General features: G+C 42.2%; 1 protein-coding gene across 1 annotated transcript in view; it reads left to right on the top strand.

Moving 5' to 3' along the window:
- Nucleotides 1-96: 96 nt before the first annotated feature.
- The window catches only part of EndoB (SH3 domain containing GRB2 like, endophilin-B), a 69692-nt gene continuing 49683 nt past the window's right edge, over nt 97-20105 (top strand). The window contains exons 1-3 of the mRNA XM_077649084.1: nt 97-448; nt 1317-1458; nt 5812-5937. Of these exons, the coding sequence (XP_077505210.1) occupies nt 377-448; nt 1317-1458; nt 5812-5937 (340 nt within the window). The 5' untranslated portion in view covers nt 97-376. The remainder of the gene's footprint in view (nt 449-1316; nt 1459-5811; nt 5938-20105) is intronic.

The following is a 20105-nucleotide window of genomic DNA, read 5'->3' as shown; positions in this document are numbered from 1 at the left end:
TCAGAGAAAAGCGATTTTTGCTGCCTTTTTAGTGAGCCAACGCGGCCAACGCCAACGGCGTGCTTTTTGCATGCCATGGTGCAGGCAGTGCAGGCAACGCTAGCGGCGCTAGCTAGCGCATGCGATTGGCCGCACACTCTGCTCTGCTCTTGCGAGTGTGTGCAGGGGGGGGTGACATCGGCAGCCAGCCAGCAGCAAACTCCGTGGCCTTCGTTATTTTTTGTCAGCTGTCAATTTTCGTTTGTGATCGAACCTGTTATTACCACTGTTATAAAGCAACTCACTGGAAAGACTTGAAGGATCGGCCAAGATCATAGTATCGGGCCTCTGTGTACAGTTCAGCTGCTGTTTACGCATGTTCTGAAGCAGCTGAGCGATGGACTTTAGCGTGAAGTCTTTCAAAGGTCTTGCGGCAGAGGCTGCAACTGTGTTCACAAGAGCCGTTCAGGTAATGCTACTGACGTTGTGCGTTGTTCTAGCTCTAGCAGTGATCTAGTTTTAGCATATCTTATCAGTTGCTACAGTGTTCATTGCTGGTCGACCTTATGAAGTAGTTTCGAACACGAAGCTCTTGCCGCATCATCGAGAACGCCATCAATGCAGTATTAATTTTGGGGTTCTGACAAGGGCATGTTTTTTGTTTGTTTTTCAAAAACTTTTCGGACGTTTTCGAACGTGCTTTGCCATGAAACTTGGCTCCTACTTGCCGTGAGCCGAGTGGCTATGGCCGCTGTGCAACCGCCTACTTTATCTCGGCAAGCCCACCAAATTGAGAGAACCCAATTTTTTTTTTTTTGCCTGTTTCCTCTGTTGCTTTACTCGGTGGCTCTGACGTTAGGAAGAGTAGGCTGAATGTTTCATCGCGCAATGACATTTTTTCTTTGCATGTAGAAAACTATCAAAAAGGTTTTAGCTAGATCGTCCACTTGTACAGCGGAATGGAAAGCGTGTTAGGACCGCCGAAGCCTTTGAATATTCGTAGTAGAACTGGCACAACAGCCAGTGTCACTATTTTCTGTCACTTTCTTTTGGTGACATTTTTACAATTAAAAGTGGTGTGCGATCTCAACTTTTGCTTTGCATTCTAATTTCCAATGCAGAGAATTGAGTTCAAAGTGCGCCTGTTTGTGCGTGTGAGTGTGCTTACGTTCTATTTGTCAGCTACAAAGATGATGCTGTAAAGATCCTGCAAAGTCTGTGAGAGCCACATGAAATGGAATTTATTTTTTCCTCTTTGGAGCCTGAACATTGCAGTGGGACTGAATAATATCACACAGGAAATGAAGTGATTTTCACTCTCTTGTTTTCTCTATCAGTACACTGAAGAACGGCTGGGAACTTCAGACAAAACTGAACTTGACGCACACTTTGAAACGTTAGCACAACGTTCTGATAGAACAAAATATTGGACTGAAAGGCTGGTTGGTAAAACAGAAGCAGTCCTTCAACCCAATCCAAGTAAGTGAAATGGCAGAGGCCTTTTACGTGTCTGCAAACATTTTCTTAACACACAGATAATTTTGTTCACATGCACTGTTTTGATATACTGTAAACTACTTACCTTGAAGACGTAATTTTCGCGTTTTTCACGAATCTCTCGTCTCGTGAAAATTTGATGCGATTAATAATTTTGGCAAGCCGGCAACTTATAATTTCGTATAAAATGTCTCGTAGATCATTATTGTTCTTGTATGTGGCTAGAAGCAGAAAATGCTTTGATAACTCCACTTGGGTAGCTTCTGTTCCTAAAGAATATGTGCCATTCCTTCTAGAAATGGCCCTCTTTTGCTCCTCACGGCAGACTCATTTTGTGGGTACTGAAAAGGGAGTATTTCAAGCGAAATGATCTTAACCCACTGTCTGAGTTTTTGCTGATTCGTTTCCCTGTACTTTGCTTCTTAATCTCAATCCCCTCACCTCAATTAAAACTTGTTGCTGGGTAGTACATGGTTTTTGGTCATACGAAGGCGCAACATAAAATGGACATGAGAAAGATGGACAGGATGATGCGCTGACCTCTTGGTCAAATTCATGGAATGTAGCAACACGCTCTTTTCGAATGGGATGCTGTATTGAATGAAATGAATTTACTTAGAAGAGGAATGTTTAGGTCCTAGCTCAAGCTAAGGAATTATGCAAGCACTCAGATGCCTTCAAACTGTGTTTTTATTTAAGAATAATCATCATTAGTGTGCTTTCTCTTCACCTAATGCAGAGTTCCTGCTATGGTTGGAACCATAAGAGCGGGGAACAATATAGCACACTGAGCAACATTTCTGCCTTTGCAGTGCCCGAAAGCTAGCACACCTACAATGAACAGGGGAGCACTTGAGGGCATTGCATTTCTGCCTTGCAAAATTTAGTTCCTGTGAAGTATTCTTAAACTCCAACTGTAGCCAAATTTCTGAAGTATTGAGCTCACAAAGAATAATTTTACATTATTGCTTCGTAGTTCATCAGATTCAAAATACTTTGGCATTTGGAAAACCATGGATGTATGGCATTTGTATTGCAGAAAGGTGCTCCTTTTTCTTCATTATTTCATGATTCTCATTTTGCCTTATTTTTATTTGCTTACTTTTACACGGTGTTCTTAGAGCTCAATCAAAAATATGTAGCATTTTTAAAAAAAGTAAAATGAAGAAAGGCAAAAATTTTTAGATGTAACCAAACTTCAGACAGGCTTTCCAGTGCCCTTAAACTTTCTTCTGAGTAGTAACACTCATATCCTTTGAAAATCTGGAAGTGGGTTCAGCCTTTGCGGTGGCTCAGTGGTTATGGTGCTCGGCTATACCCGAATGACGAAGGTTCGACCCCGGCTGCGGTGGTCACATTTCGATGGAGCACCGCAGCGGTGGCCAAGTTGTTGAGCATCCGCCTCGCATGCGGGAGGTGCGGGGTTCGATCCCCAGTGCCGCCGGGTACCCACCGGTGATACAATGGGTACAAGCTTTCCCCTGGTCTGGTGCTCGGCTTATTTAGGGTGAAATGCTTGGGAAATGGGTCTTCGACCCCACCTTGAGAATTTGAAAAAAATACCTTGTGCCATGGCGCTCTTTGGCCATAGATGCCCTTGCGCCATAAAAATCCATCATCATCATCATCATCACCACCACATTTCGATGGAGGCGAAATGGTAGAAGCCCATGTACTGTGCGATGTCAGTGTACATTAAAGAACCCCAGGTGGTTTAAATTTTTCGGAGCCCTCCACTACGGTGTCCCTCATGGCCTGAGTCGTTTTGGGACACTAAATCCCATAAAAAAAAAAAAAACTTGGAGAAGGTTCATGCAAATCACCATGGTTTGAAAAGGTCAAGCATGCAGTTCAGAAAGTTTGTACGTAGAAGCAAATAGGGCATGCTAACATGGGGGATCAAATAATGTAAGACGAGAGTACACACCTACATTGATGGTTGGAGAAGTAGATGCTATGTTTCATCACTGTGGAAAAGAAGTAAAATCTGCAAACCTTTTCAGTATAGAAGCTTTGTTGCCATTGTTTGTGTGCCCATTTGAATGTCTGGCAAAACTTGTAAAGAAACCGTGGTCAGGTTCCCCTCCTTTGATGTTGGCCAAAATACAAAAGTGTTTTGTCACGGAAAGCTGCTAATGTAAAATCAAAGAGAAAACTGGTTGAAATGGAGGTCGATAAAATCCATAAGAAGTTAAAATTTCTAAGAAAATCCCTAGTGGTGCCTGCTTCAGTGACTGAAGTACTTTTGAGAAGGTGCTGACGTGAACAATGATTTTAAATATTGGGTAAAGACAAACACTTTGCATTGAACAGCAAAACAAATGGAAGCATCTGTAGGTGTTGCATAATGAGAAATTATAGCCAAATAGAAGCTCACAGTCCTGTTGGCGAATAAATTTTCTTTGAACCATGCTTAAATTTTGTCTTCTGATGCCGTTGAAATCCTTGAAAATTCCTTAAAGGGGTATGGACACCTAACTTTTGGGTGCGTGTTTTCTTGTTTGTATTGATGCATAATGCATTATTATACATGGATTACCACCTGGTATTCTCCTGCGACCGCTAAATAATTTATAATCGCATTTCTTTCTCGTGCTGTTTCGGTTTGAACAGCCGAATGAAGACTGTGACTCAACGCATACTTGCAGGTCACGTGAGACATGAAAAAACTGCAATATAATCGCTGCTTTCACACTCATTGTCACTCTGGCTCTTGAGGAAGGCTGGTTTCAGCACTGTAGTAAATTAAAACGATGAAGCAGCGGTTATATGTACATTTTTCTGTGCCTCATGTGACACAAAAGACTCTTTGATGTCACAGCCATCGTTCGGCAGTTGAAACCGAAACCGAAACAGCATGACTGAAAAAAATTCCGATTATAAATTATTTAGCGGTCGTAGGCGAATATCACATGGTGATTCATGATTAGTAGTGTCTTCCGCATCATTGTAGAGAAGAAAACACGCCACTAAAATTAGGTGCCTATACTCCTCCTTTAGGTTTTTTTTTTATGAAAAGCTTGGTACGAACCCTGTGTAATAAACACAACCTTTGCAGGTAAACCTGTTTCATTCCTTTTTGGTTTAGGAAAGGAAAATTATGGTTTTCTTTTTATTCTTTTCACTAGGTCCAATGTAGTGGAATGTTGTCTAATTAAAAATGTGGAGACTGTTTAATTCTAGTTTTGAACAATAAATCTTGCTGAAAAATTTAACCAACGTATTTTCTTGCTATTTTTATGCATTCTGGTGTGGTATGTGGGGTCTAATGTCTTGAAGCTGCACATGAGCTGTTAGAGACATTGTAGTGGAAGGCTGTGGATTAATTTCGACTGCATGAGGTTCTTAAACATATCCTGACATCATAGAGCACATGAGCAGTTTTACATTTCACCATTATTGGAATGTGGCTGCCACGATCCTGCAACTTCATAATCAGCAGCTGAACATGATAGCCAATGAGCTGCCACGGTGCACTTGCCTACTGCAATCTGAGCACTAAGAAGAAATTCACTTTTGCATTAGGTACAGTGAACAACCTTCATAGTTATTGCCAAGTTTTGTGCCTTGTTCAGTTTTTATCAGGTTTGGTTCAGAGGTTTTTCATAAAATATTAAAATTCAGCTGTTGATTGAGAATTATTCTTAACTACTGCAAAGGCTTAATTTTTATCAGGATTCAATTTTTATGAACAACATATTTGTGGAAACTTGATCCTGATGAAAAAATTCTTGCTGTTGCAGGAATCAAATTAAACATTGTGCTTTGTTTTGCGTCAATCTGAATTTGGTAAAAGACACTCGCTGATTTTCTCACCTTGAAAAAGTAGGTTCTGTAGTGGCAAAAAGTAATATAAAGTAATATATAAAAAGTAATGGCAAAAGCTAGAATTTGTGTTTATCAGAAGTGCAGCCTTGACGTGTTTTCGCAGTGCCTAACGGAGGCAACAAGGTATCTTAGCGCAACCATCTCGCAGAGTGTAGTGTTTCGCGAATCGTCCTGAAATTTCTTAAAAGTACAAAAAATTCAGCTTTCGAAAGGAAAAAAAAGGACCTTATTGTGCAATACACCAACCATTTCTGCTTAAAAAGCTATAAAACTATTTGAGCTCTGTATTGTGTGGGACACTTTTTTTTGTTGCTCAAAATGTCGGCTTTAATGCAAAGTATAGGGTTCACATTATTAAATGTGAATACTGATTGACTTCATTTTGTGTCATTTTATAATATCGACACGACCAACAGGTATTTGTGTGATATCTGGATATCACACAATCTGGATATCACTGGAATAAAATATAATGTTGCAGTTTATTACCTTTTGTTTTTGTTTCAGATGTGCGGGTGGAAGATTACCTTTTTGAAAAACTTGACAAGAAGCGTGACAGGTTAAATAATACAGAGCTACTAGGCCAAGACATGATAGATGCTGGAACTGACTTTGGTCCTGGCACCTCTTATGGTATGTACTTTCTTCTCATATCCTTACTGGTTTTTATGTTGGCGTATAGCATCCTTAAAATTATTTTAATGGTCTTATTGTTATAAATAAAGGTTGCTGACATTTTTTTTCAGTGTTTATTTCTTCTTCTAAGAAGTGCTTGGGATTGGGCTAGTTGGAACATGATCATATGCAAGACGTGCGCTGCTTAGATTGACAAGGACAGAGTTAAAGACAACACGAACGTTTGTATTAACCATATTAACAGTTGTATTAACCGTTCGTGTGGTCTTTAACTCTGTCCTTGTCAATCTAAGCAGCGCACGCCTTGCATATGATTTTTTTTTTTCAGCTAATATTACCTCTAATGAAAAACTTGTCATTTTCTTCTGTGACATATGTGGTACCTCTCTGCAGTCACAAGTCACAGATAGTTTATTTCGGCTTTTTTTCTAACATGAGCCTTTTATACTTGTAATTAATGCAGATATGGGCATATTTACAGCTGTGCTTGCAGAAAAAAAAACTGGAGGGCCTCGGCACATAAGCTCTGTCGTTAAGAGTATGAAGCGATAGTTTTAATGGGTTAATGGCCATTTATGCAGAATTGGTCATTATCTACTCTACATTCATAGATCTGTAGGAGTTCTTATACCACTCCTGGCACAGCGGTGCAGTGGGCGATGTGCCACTGCCCCAGCAGGTGGCTGTTTCAAACACAGCCACTGGTGGGGCTTGTGAGACCCAGGTGGGCAGTTTGCTAACAATCCGGTGGGCAGGTTGTGATGACGTCATAAGGTCACTTGGCCGAAGTGGCCCCCCTGCCACCTAGGTTGTTTCTCTGGGGAATTTTCGCTCACTCTGCCGCTACTGCCCCAGGGTTTCCTGCTGAACGAAACCCTTAACACTATGGCATTAAAAGTGATATTATGGCATTTAAGTCATCGGGTCATGATGTAAAAGTACGTGGAAGTTAATTTCTCAATATATTGTTGCATAAAAGAGAAAGAAATGAAAGCTAAACATGTGAAAGGTAGAGGCAAGCTATACACTTATACACTTGCCGCACTTAGGCAAGTGGAACCATGTCTTTCTACTAGCTGCTTTTATGTTGGAGTCACTTAATCTGGTTGTAATAAATGCGTGTGTGTTTTTTGCTTGCAACACACAGTTCGCTGTGTCACTAAAAGAATGAACTATGAAATCAGCAAACATTTCACAAGAATTTGTTTTGGAATGCCAAGAAAGAAAAGGTGACGACAGCAGAAATCCAGTAGGAAGCAGAAGACCACACTCATCACATGATGATGGCAATGGCAGAACCATTTCAGAAGCCAAAACGGCAATATGTTGTTGCTGTTGAGTCTCGCTGGTAGTGTGATGGTGATGGTCTCTCTGGGGCTCGTTGACCATGTGATGTGTTGCTGAGCAAGGATGAGACCCATTTCAAATGATGTATACGATATTTACTATGGTTATTTAGGTGGGACAGAGTAAATATTATTAACTCGCTAAATGCATCTGTCCAGCAACCCTCCCCCTCCCCTGCTCTGAGCTTTCTCTCATGCACATGTATTCCCTTGTTTTTGTGCTAAATTTTGTCCCAGCTAATGGCCGGTCTTCCTGCCTTTGGAATTACAAAAATTAGGCAAAGTGACAAAGCAACAACAAACACAAGCACCACTTCCACACTGCCCTTAACAACATCCAGAAAAACGACGCAGTGCAAACCACTTTCAGTGAACCCACACCCTAGTCGTCTCTGAACTTTGTGACAAGTGCCTGACACTCGTCGCTTGAACTTTCTGGAAAGTGCCTTACACTTGTCACATGAACTTTCTGACAAGAGCACAGAAGGGAATGCCAAAACAGTTCAGACTGAGAATTATCGGCAGTGTGCTGCCTAACAAACTTCACCCAAGTGATAGAACGAAATCCTATACAGACGCCATTTGCAACTGCTTGTGCCACACGCATTTCTGACCTTCTCTCTGTTCCTTTGACCAACTAAAGCAAGGTCCTGGAGTGCTTCAGGTCTTTTTTTCTTTTCCTTTTATTTTCTATGACACGCCTGGACAGCGAGGATGCCCTTTCGAACTTAGCACGGGGAAAGACCTTTTTTCGTGATGCACGTGCATGCTTTTGCGATGATGTTTGTTGTCTTGGAAGTTACAGAAGTTCTCAGCATTGTTAAATGCCATGGCAAAAGCTACTTTACCAAATAAAGGCCCTAAGTGGGTGATAACAAACTGTGAGAAGGCAGTGCTATACTAGTAGATGATGCTTGATGAGTAAGGTGAGCCTCCCGGTCTTCACCGGCACGTGCTAGCTTTGGTGTGCATGTCAAGAGTGCTGATCTTCTTCAGCTAAAACCAAATAAAAAAACCACTTCAACACATTGTTATTGGTCCTTTTTTTGTGTTTAAACTAAAAAATTCTACTCCTAAATATAATTAGGCTACGTAATTTCTAGTGTTTATTTTCTCAGAATTCGGCAAATGTTTTTCGGCATTTATGTACTTTTCTTGAAATCAATGTTTTCCGGTGAGTTGCATGATGCAAACTGTAAAAGGCGGCGATTATTGGTAAACAAAAAAATTTCCCAAAGCACACAAAATTATAGAAGCAAAAGGCACAAATTTAATTGTCCTTGGTGCAAACACTATTTACAGTTTACTGTAATAGATACAAGCATACTTAGACTTGTCATTGGTCATGCCTTCACGCTCCTTTGTGTTGATAGCATGCAGTTTTGAGAATACTCGCTCAACATTAGCACTCAACACAGCAAAACATCAAATATTTGCTTCTCTGGCTAATACTGGTAAGTCGCATGCATGCAGTTTCCAAAACGGAGGGTTGACTACAGCACTCATCGGGTACTGGTGGTAACTGTGGAACTCTGACTCGAGTTTCTTCATATAGCACTTGTCCCACACTACAAGTCTGTAGATCTGTTCATATTGCTTGAATTCATCCTGCAACTCTTTTTTCACTCAAGGGTTAACTGTTTGGACCTGGAACCAGGAAGAGTCGTCCTTGAATTTCAAGCCATCAGGGGTGTTCCGCTGGATAGTCTTGAACCGCTTGCCTTGAGCACCTTGTAGTGTGCTGTGAAAGACGTCACGGGTTTGATCCTCAGGTCATCCCCACCATGTTGATTAGGCTGTCCATGCTTCCGTAAATTCCAACTGGTGCCTGGCTCCTCTTTTCTAGCAAGGCAGCCAGTTTCATGCCAACGACAGGGTACACCTCATACATGAAGGTCTTCGCTGACTCAAGTGTCTTGATAACTTCAAGTAACAAGCCAGCAGCCTCATATACAAATGTCATTTTCACAAGCTTTCACGAAGACTCAGAAGTTGAGACAAACTCTGAGTTTCTTGCTGTTTTCTCTGGCGGTGTCACTGCGTTTAAGAAAAGACAATTGAGTGCCAATATTTCCGGACATCGCCAAGAGCTTCATAAAAAGAAAACCATCTTGAGAGGCTCACTGTGGAGAGGCACTTTTGTTCAAGGCTCAGTGAATGAGACAGTGCGTTGAACTTGTGCCATAGTTCTCTGCTGCTCCTTATGAGAGCTGGAAAACACATGCAGAGGCCTTGCTCAATGAAGAACTCATCCAGTTTCATTCCTTCAGTGAGTGCAAGGTTCAGGAGGTGGCAAGGGTCTTTGAAGTTCATAGTCACTGTGTGACAGCTAAAGGTCAGTGTGCAGGTTTTGCATGTGTGATGCCAAGTCTGAGCAGAGGATGCAGACATCACAAATACCTGTCCCCATCTTTCTCAGAACATCTTGCACAAGCATACCAATGCCAACAGCGTTACACTGCTAAAGCACTTGCAGATCTGCCTTAAAGGTCTTCCTCTGGAGAACCTCAGAGTCGAAGAAGGTTATTACAGCACCCACCGGACGGTCGTGCAGCTCAGGGGTCTCGTCGATAGTCAGAGAAAGGGGGTGACCATCACATACTTTTCGCAGTGGAGACAGGTCTTCAGTGTATACGTCTGATAAGTACTTGCAGTACATCCTGGCAGCAGATGGCATCATGTGGGCTGTGGGGCACAAGCTGTGGAACAGCTCTCCAAGAGGTCCAGCAGTCTTCTTGAGTGGGATGCCAGCCTTGCAGAGAGCTTTGCAGATTCTTTTGTTCTATGTCGGGTACATGTGTGGTGCTTTCGTCCATGGAGCTCTAGTACAGTGTCTGCAAACTCCCACCTGAAATAATTTTTATAAGTTACTTAGGCTTGCAAGAAGTGTTTGCTGAAAACATTGTGCGAAACTCGTTCTTGCAACCTCAAGGTAACACAAAATAGCAGTTAAACGCACTTATATTCATTGTGATGAGGCTTTTTGACATGGACATGACGCTTCAATGAGATGCATTCGGTGATCCTAGTAGCCCCTTTTCCATCTTTTATGCTGACAGTGATGCGGCTGTACTTGCATACAGCGGATGACAAATCCAAAGAGGTGTCAAAATCAGGGTATTCCTTCGCATGATCACTTTCACCTTTCTGTTTTCTCCCCATTCTGATGATATTCCAATTCGCAGAAGTAAAAGCTTGCACTCTGGGGCTAAATGCTGTCTCCACAAGGATAGGAACAGGTATAACAGAGAAAGGCGGGCTAGTTGGTGACTAGTATTAGAATGCATCTAGAAACCACGCAAAAAGACAAAGGACAAGGAAGAGACCAACAGAGCGCGGAACTTCAACTGGATTTCAAACCCAGTTGAAGTTCCGCGCTCTGTCCTGTTGGTCTCTTCCTTGTCCCTTGTCTTTTTGCGTGGTTTCTAGATGCATTCTAATGCTAGAACATAGTCTCTCATACATGCCCATCGGGTCGCCTCTGCACATGGTGAACGAGCTCTGTATGTTTGTGTGTGCATACTTACGTGGCCCAAAGGATGGTGGACGCTATGTGTTAGAGCACTGCATGCACTGATGGGGGGGGTGCAACAAAATAGTGCCGGAGAGACAGCCATCAGCAGAGACCAAACACCAGTTGCTTGCAGCAAAGCTTGCCTCTTTTTGACACTTGATGTGGCTGCCATCCTGAACGGGGTGTGTTTGGTGGAAGAGGGAAGGACTGTGTAATAGTCACCTGTTTCTAAGAGCTGGCAGGGGCCACGGTTCTTCGCCGACTTTGTGCGAGTGTCTGCGGGAGCGGCAGAGGCCAATAGAAGGAGACTTCTTGCTGCTGCAAGAACACTGTTGCCTCTTTTTAGCTGCATTAGCATTAGGAAATCATTGCCGACGCAGAAGTTTCTTTGGGTTACAAAAGACAAAGTAATCACTGGGAAGAAGGTCGGAACAGTAGGTTGGATGATTAAGATTCATGAAGCCACATTCATTAATAGCACGTTGTGATTTATGAGACTTGTGAGCTGGCGCATTCTCGTGAAGCAGCAGCACACACCTGCCAACAACTTTCCATGGTATTTATCTTTGATTGCACTCTTAATACAGACCTCATACCGTCGTTATTGAAACATAGGTGTCTCTTGCCATGATCTCTCCAGCTGACCTCTGCACACAAAATTTCTTTCGTGTTGTTCACCCCTTGTGCCTCTAATGGATGCACTCTAGTTTTGTCTCAAGTTTGCGTGGACCCTTATTTCATCACCCATAACAATGTGAGAATTCTGGATTTCTTCCAATTGGAATTATCTTGGCTTAACTGCTGGCTGCATGTTTTTAGCATAGAATACCTTTAGCCACTGTTTTTGGCAGATCTGGTGAACATTGTCCATAAGCTGTAATGAACCTGAAGTTGAACTTTTCGAAACTTGCAGTTCAAATGGCATTGCAGGTGGGCGAATACTACAGGAGCCAGAGCTCCAGAAGCGGTAGTGCACCATGCGGTCTGCCGAAGGTTCTGCAATCGTGGCAAAGGTTGGATTACCAGCGGCAATGCTTAGCATTGTGTGTATTACTGCGATTCCATCTGCACACTCTTGCCAGCAGGGCTGGCAATCAGTTGTGTTTTTATGCATTTGTGTGCCCCTGCTTGGGGCTACATAATGAACAGACACGGCAACTGTATAAAGAGGGCGGCAGAAAGGGGGTGGTACTAGGTGCATGCACTCGTGCACTGAGTGGCTTCCCACAGCATTAAAAACTAGGCACACAAGCACGTAGAATCATTTTCAAAAAATAAACTTTTGGGCCATTTTTTGGGGGATTTGAAAGCTGTGTGCCCCCGTAAACTGCTTGGTCAAGAACTTTAAACAGTAGTAGGAAGGTGCATCATCACCGTATACAGCAGTCATCTTTTCACGGATATCTTTAGGGTTCTTGTCATTCTTTGTAAGTAATTAAATCACGGAATGAAGTTCAAAATCCCTCACTTTCTTTGTAGACTCATGCTATCACTTTCAGTGCTTTCATCAAACTGAACTGCTACTGTGTGTTACATGTCCAGACATGTCTCATCCTGCGCAGAACGTGCAAGGGTAAACAACTCATTGAACACTCATATGTCGAGTGGTGTTTTAGAACTGCGTCTTTCATATTATAAAATAAGTTTTTCTTTTCATCCTTGCAAATGTAATTTAGCTGTTTTTCAATGTGTTAGTGTCTTGACTGGATGCTTATGTTCTTAGTTTTTCCTACATAATATAAGTTCAGTTGTTTTCTCTTTTCTGTACATTTGACAAAGCTTCGCGCCAGTTGCTACTTTAGTTGTTTTTGTGCACTCCTGCGCAATCAGTACACACGATTTCACTTGGTGAGACAGTGTTTGCATCAGGTGAATACTAGTCTGTTTCCAGTTGCCAGCCCGCTGTTCCACACTAAGAGGGAAACTGTGAGTGCGCAGCCGCCATGATTTGAGAAGCGCTGCAGCCAACAGCCGGCGGGAGTGGGCAGCATAAGGTGCATGAGCGGAAGGAGCAGCTGACCATGCTTGGTGCTTATGCGCTTTTGCCGCCGATCCTTCCCGGCTGTCGGCGGCAACGCTTTGCGAACGTAGGGTGGCTGCGTGCTCCCAGTCATTCGTGGATATTATGAATTATAGTTTATATAAAACTCTACCTAAATATTTTAACGAATACAGGTGGTGTGGTAAGCTTTCAAGCATGTTTCATGCCTTTATCTCATACTCACCAACAGCGCCACAGAAGGTGTAACACTGTGAAGGCTTGGTAGCCAGGCGGTTTGCACGCATTCACGCTCTCGCACCCATTGACAGCTCTTCGAAAGCAGTGGTGGGGGTCGTTGTAGCACTGCAGTAACCAGCCTTCAGGGTAGCTGTACAACTCACAGCGGCTCTTTCGATCTGATGTACCATTTTCCACAGGACACAGCTGTAATATGGGAAAGCCAGACTATCTGGCTTCTGGAATTACCGCGAGAGCTTTCGAAACAGCGCTAAAGCTTAGAAACAGGTCTCGCCGTAATCTCTAGTAAGAGTAGGCAGCCCATTGTGCCATAGGTGGTGTAGGCAGGGCAATTCTTATTTTTAGGTACTTTTTCTTGGGTTGCCCACCATCTTACAAAAGTAAGGGTAGTCTGAGACGCCGTTCCTTCTCACACTAAATTGTGCTGCTCTTGCGAGTGTTTGTGAAAAATTTTTATATTACGAATTTTGGCTATGTTGAACTATTTTACGATTTTTTATTTGTTCGCTATAGCAAGGTTTGACTGTATTAAGTTATCTGTAGCTTTCTAAAACAGAAGGCCTGGAAGAAGTTCTTGGCAGAATAGGTTGTTTCAGTGATGCCGTCTGTTTTTATGTCAGATATGTTATGCAAAACCTGTTGCTGTCTGGTGACCATTGCATACGTGTCATCATCATCATCATCAGCCTTACTATACCCACTGCAGGGCAAAGGCCTCTCCCATGTCTCTCCAATTAACCCTGTCCTTTGCCAGCTGCATCCACCCTTTGCCTGAAAACTTATTAATCTCATCCACCCACCTAACTTTCTGCCGCCCCCTGCTGCGCTTACTTTCTCTTGGAATCCACTCCGTTACCCTTAAACCCTTAAGGACCAGCGGTTATCTTGCCTTCGCATTACATGCCCTGCCCAAGCCCATTTCTTCCTCTTGATTTCGACTAGGATGTCATTAACCCGCGTTTGTTCCCTCACCCACTCTGCCTGCTTCCGGTCTTTTATTTATTTATTTATTTATTTATTTATTTATTTATTTATTTATTTGTTTGTTTGTTTGTTTGGTCATACTGTTAACCCTTCATGAGGGTCGTTACAGGGAGGGGACAAAAACAAATACATTTCATAAGCACTTCAATAAGCAATCACGAATCAGAATTCAAACTTTGTACTCCATTTCTCAAAAACATATCGACACCTAGCTCAAATTGTTGCACGTTCGCACTCTCCACAACATCACTTGGCAGTTTGTTCCATAATTCGATAACATCAGGAAAAAAGGAATACCGGTATACATCCGTACGTGCGTTAATAGGTTGTAGTACCCTGCTGTGGTTTTTTCGGGAACCACGTTTTAGAGGCGCTTTCACATAATGTTCTTTATTTATTTTTAATGCTCCTTGCATTATCTGGAAAAAAAGTTTCAGTCGATATTTTATCCTTCTAATTTCCAGCGTTTCCAGTTCACACTGCTGCATCATCTCTGTAACCGAGTCAGTACGGCGATACTTGGAGCATATAAAACGTGCTGAAATGCGCTGAATTCTTTCCACCTTCTTGATTAAGCATTTTTGGTTTAAGCATTCTGGATTAAGCATTTAATGTTACACCTATCATTTTTCTTTCCATGGCTCGCTGCGTTGTCCTTAACTTAGGCTGAACTCTTTTCGTTAGCCTCCACGTTTCTGCCCCTTAGGTGGGTACCGGTAAGATAAAGCTGTTGTACACTTTTCTTTTGAGGGAAATTGGTAAACTGCCACTCATGATCTGCGAGAACCTGCCATATGCGCTCCACCCCATTCTTATCCTTCTAGTTATCTCCCTCTCATGATCCGGATCAGCTGTCACTACCTGCCCTAAGTGGACGTATTCCTTCACAACTTCCAGGCTCTCGCTGCCTATTGTGAACTGTTGCTTCCTTGCTAGACTGTTGAACATTATCTTGGTTTTCTGCATGTTAATTTTTAGACCCATCGTTCTGCTCTGCCTGTCTAACTCATTGATCATGATTTGCAGTTCACCTCCTGAGTGACTCAGCAAGGCAATGTCATCAGCAAATCGCAGATTATTTAGGTATTCTCCATTTATTCTTATTCCCAACTGTTCCCAATTCAGGCCTCGGAATACCTCCTGTAAACAGGCGGTGAATAGCATTGGCGAGATTGTGTCTCCTTGCCTGACGCCCTTCCTTATTGGAATTTTATTGCTGACTTTATGGAGGACTATAGTAGCTGTGCAGTTGCTATATATATCTTCCAGTATTTTGACATCAGGCTCTTTACCCCCTGATTCCGCAATGCCTGTATGACTGCTGAGGTTTCCACTGAGTCGAATGCTTTCCCGTAATCAAAGAAGGCTATATATAGAGGTTGGTTATATTCTGCGCATTTCTCTATCACCTGATTGATGGTGTGAATATGCTCTATTGTGGAATATCCTTTACGAAAGCCTGTCTGATCATTTGGTTGATTAAACTCTAAGGTTGCCCTGACTCTATTAGTGATTACCTTAGTAAATACTTTGTAGGCAACGGATAGCAAGCTGATCGGTCTGTAATTTTTCAAGTCCTTGGCGTCTCCCTTCTTATGAATTAAGATAATGTTTGCATTCTTCCAAGCTTCTAGTACGGTCGAGGTCATAAGGCATTGCCTATACAGGGTGGCTAGTTTTTCTAGCACGATGTTCCCTCCATCCTTCAACAGATCCGCTCTAACCTCATCCTCACCAGCTGCTTTTCCCCTTTCCATCGCTCCTAAGGCTTTCTTTACTTCATCTTTCGTTACTGGCGGGATGACGCATTGCTGTGCACTGCTGTCTTTCTCATTAGCGCTCTGATTACATTGGCTACTGTACAGGTCTGTGTAGAACTCTTCGGCTACGTTAACTATCTTATCCATATTGCTAATGACATTGCCCTCGTTGTCTCTTAACGCATACATCTGGTTTTTACCTATGCCTAGTTTCCTCTTCACTGCACACGTCTGCCATGTTTAAGGGTCGGCCGGCAAGCAGCCGACTGCAGTAGCAAGTGTCGCATGTGTTCCTGATGCATCCTAACAGACCGTGATGGCCTTAGTGGTTCCTAGTGATATTTTATTGTGAAAGGAAAATAAAATGCCTATGGCAAAAAGCTAGCCACATATCATTGTAAATTTTTTTACATTACTGTTGTTACGGAATGAGAGAACAGTTGTAAAATAGCTAATTTACCTCATTTGTATGAATATGTTGTGAGGGCAGAGTTTGAGACCTCACGAGAATTTTATAAAGGATATTATTATACTATTATAAGCAGGGGCTGGATTTTTCGGTTTTTATTTTCTGAGAATTTTTTTTGGCATTTATTTCAGAATGCAGTTTATATATTTTTTGGAAAATATTTGCCATGACTGAATTGCCTTTTATTTTTCGCATTACAATGTGGTACTCCAGTGCAGTGAAGAGTCTCTTAGAATTTTTCTTGAACTTTTTGTCAGCCCAGTCATTCAGTTTATTGGTAATTAACGCAAAAATGGTCGCACTTGGAGCTGTGCTTGTAGAAAGAAATGCCATTGCCATTAAAAAAAAAGGAACGAAAGTTATATGATGCAGAAGGTGACTCCTAAAAGTCAAGTTTTCATGGTAACATTGGGTTTCTGCTCTGGATGGAGAGGGAGGTCGAGCCTCACATGGTGTGCATGTTGACGACAGCAATGGAACTGCCACTTAACCGTTGAGGTAGTTAGGACATGCCACTTTTTCATGACACTTGTGCATGGTTTCTCATCAATATCCTTATGTGTAGTGGAGAAGCGTACTTAACTAGGCAGCTGCCCTAAGCGAGTGATGGCAGTTAACAGGGCTTTAGTAGCAGGCAATGTTAGGCATAATGATAATCGATGGTGTTAATCTCGGATGTTCCACTGGAGTTCCCTGATAATCGGGAATGGACTAGACAACTTGTTTGGACAGTGTACAGCACAGTTTATTTATAACTTATTTACAAATCCTCCAAAGCGGTCGCTATCATATAGAGAGATCAGGAACATCAGGCCAGAGCTCGCTTCTTATGAAACCCGGTCAGCCTGACTGACCTAATTTGTGCAAAGCGTAGTGGTTCCTTGTTCTTCGGACTGGCGCGAGTGGCCAAGCTTGGCTCTGTCTGCACTCTCTTATCCATCACTCCACCAAGAGCCGAGTTGAGTCTCTCATTTTGGTGCCAAAAAGTCTAAAAAGCCCCCTTACCAGTAGCACGCCAGTGCCCTCAAGGTTTGCTTACTCGTGAGCACAGCGCTTGTCCCATGTAGCTGTTTACACACATATGCAGCCAAAACCACGCATATGAAAAGACAGCGGCAACCGAACAGTACCGAACTGTAGCTCCGAACTGTAGCTCCCTCCCCAAAAAGAAATGCGGACTGCATGCTAAAATGCAGAATAAGCAGATACGTTGACGTTATTTAAAAGGCGACGCTTCAGATGCGTGCACCACAGTGGAGCGATGCAAAGCCTCTAATACATTATTGTGTGCAGTTTTCCATGCAGCAGCATCCACCGTCACCACCAGGCCACCACTACTGGGTGTTTTGAACTGCCCAGTCCTGTGCCTGTTCGCCGTTTGTGAAAATCGCTTTAGCTGCCTTGAACGGCTTGGAGAAAAAAAAGCTAATCACACTATTTTTATATCATTGTTCCGAGTATAACGTGGTACATTCTGAAGTGTTCTTTGATGTCTCTGGTGGAATATTGCAAATTCTTTGCTTTGAGATCGTGAAATTTAAAATTTTCCACTGCAAAAAGTTAGGGGTTTTAATCATAGAACAGTCTTCTCCGGTGGCAAGATATTCAGGGCACGTTGACAGATATGTGATGTGATATTAGCTATGTTTTTTCAATGTTTGTTGTAGCACTTCATATGAGAAATTTACACATATATGCCAAAACTTCGTAAAGGAAAAAAAAGATTTCTCAACATTAAATGTTTATTTCACTTTACAGTTCAGAATCATTCTTTTATAGGTGGAAATATTTTTCTCAACACCGACTTTTGAGTAGGATAGAGTAGGAAACTAGGAAAATTCGCTACCTGTTAGGTATGGCAAAAGCTTCAAACATTTGACATCGACTGTAAAATCACATTTATCATCACGCGCGGTAGTTTTCTTATGACAGTGTGCAAAAATTATTTTTTTTCTCGCAGAATTACAATGTAGTCAGTGGGGTCGAATTTCAAAAATGGCATCCAGAGAAAACTTGCTTATCTTTCTCAATGCCCACAACATGCAAAATTCACATAGCACAACACTTGCACAGGAAAAGTCTAGAACCTCTTCGACCTCCGCTAGCGGGCACAATCTTTTACACAATAAACTTTACTGCACAAAAAAGTGGTGTTAAGGTTCCTGATATCTTTTAGCACTTTTTCCAAGTATTCAATGCATAGCTGTGTATTATGTGCCACAGCAGCTAAAATGCAGCTGCAGTTTGCTACTTAATTTATTTGTAGTTTGCAAACGATGCTTGTATTGCAAGCCACGAAAGTAACTTTGCTTTCAGAGCACAGAATTCATAATTGATTCTTCGATCTATTCTGTTTTTAATTTTGCTTTAGCAACTTGCAGTGAGTGTCATGCTAAAGTACACTGAATGTTTCATTTGAAGCCATTCAAATTACTGCCATATACATGTGTTTTGCAAGTCCTTGGTTATATTGTGCAAATTACAAAATGTTTATATAATGCCTCAAATGGCAAGGGGCAAATTATGGCAGATTATCAAAAAAGGATAATTGTTTATTACTACTACCATTATCATACCTGCCAACTCTCCTGAAATGTCTTGGAGACTCCTGAAATTAGACCGAAACTTTTGACTATATGGGTATGGCCTTACTTTTCCCAAAAGCTGTCCCCAGGTTTATTTGTAAAGAAACCAGCTATGTACAGTACTGCACCATAATCGGCAGTGCATATTAGGTGACTGCAGTGGCGGCCTAGTGGTTTGAGCATCTGCCTCAGATGCGGGATGTGCGAGGTTCAATCCCCAGTGAAGTGCTTGGGAAATGGGTCTTTGACTTTACCTTGTGTAGACCAAAAACACCTCGTGCCATTGCGCTCCTTGGCTAAAGCTGCCCTTGTGCCATGAGAATTCATCATCATCAGTACATACTAGGCTGAACCCGAATCAAAGCCAAAGTTGCTAAAGCTACTACAGCCGCTGGGAAGTCTTTCAGACTACAAAAATTCTGGCCTTTTCAAGGAACCGCTAGCTCTCCTTTTGGGTGAGAGTATATTTGTAATTTGTAAGGTAATTTTCTCGAAAGAGTGATGTTTAAGTTTGATTTTATGATGAGTAGCATTTTATGTTCAACAGGGACCTGTCGTGTTGCATTTTCTTCCGAATTGGCACACCTTTATAAGTTTCCAGCATGCTTCCATGCTCTTTGCAATTTTCTTTGCTGTCGTTGAAGAGTGTCGTGAGAACGTGAAAAACGGGCAAGAAAAGCTCTGGAGACCATAGCAGCTGCTCGCAGCCATCAGTGGCGGAGATAATGCTATGGATAACTACTCTGACAAATGGGCAGACTGTGCATTAGCTGGTAAGAACATGCAAGTGCATGGTATATGATACCATGTGCACTGCTATAGACAGGCACTGTCATAACCGGCGAGGTTATGTGCTGTGTAAACTCCTTTTCAAGGCCTCTTTATTTCAGAAATGATTACATGTGTTGTTCTCAACCGGCGGTTAGACTGTGGAGCCAGAGTAACCGCACTTTGTGCTGTTGCATGCATTGTCTACGATGGTGAGAAAGGAATGGCATAACTCTGGTGTTTAGAAATGATCTCTTTTGAGTTGCTGTGCTGACCAATGAATCTTGGAAGTGAATTATTTTTAGCTGACCTGATGCCATTTCTACCTTATGTGGCACAGCGCTTGAAAATTAAGGGGGCTGTTGTTTGGTTTATGACCTCCAAAACCTGCTGTTGGTGAAGGGCTACCATTTTGCAGCATGCTTACAGGAAACCTCTTTGAAGAATTTTTTAACTGGGCAAGGTCTTGTGCAGCAGAGCCACTCCTTAAGGGACAGAAC

This window comes from Amblyomma americanum, chromosome 1, assembly GCF_052857255.1.
Source record: "Amblyomma americanum isolate KBUSLIRL-KWMA chromosome 1, ASM5285725v1, whole genome shotgun sequence".
NCBI lineage: Eukaryota > Metazoa > Arthropoda > Arachnida > Ixodida > Ixodidae > Amblyomma > Amblyomma americanum.
This window is presented reverse-complemented; position numbering and strand designations above follow the sequence as displayed.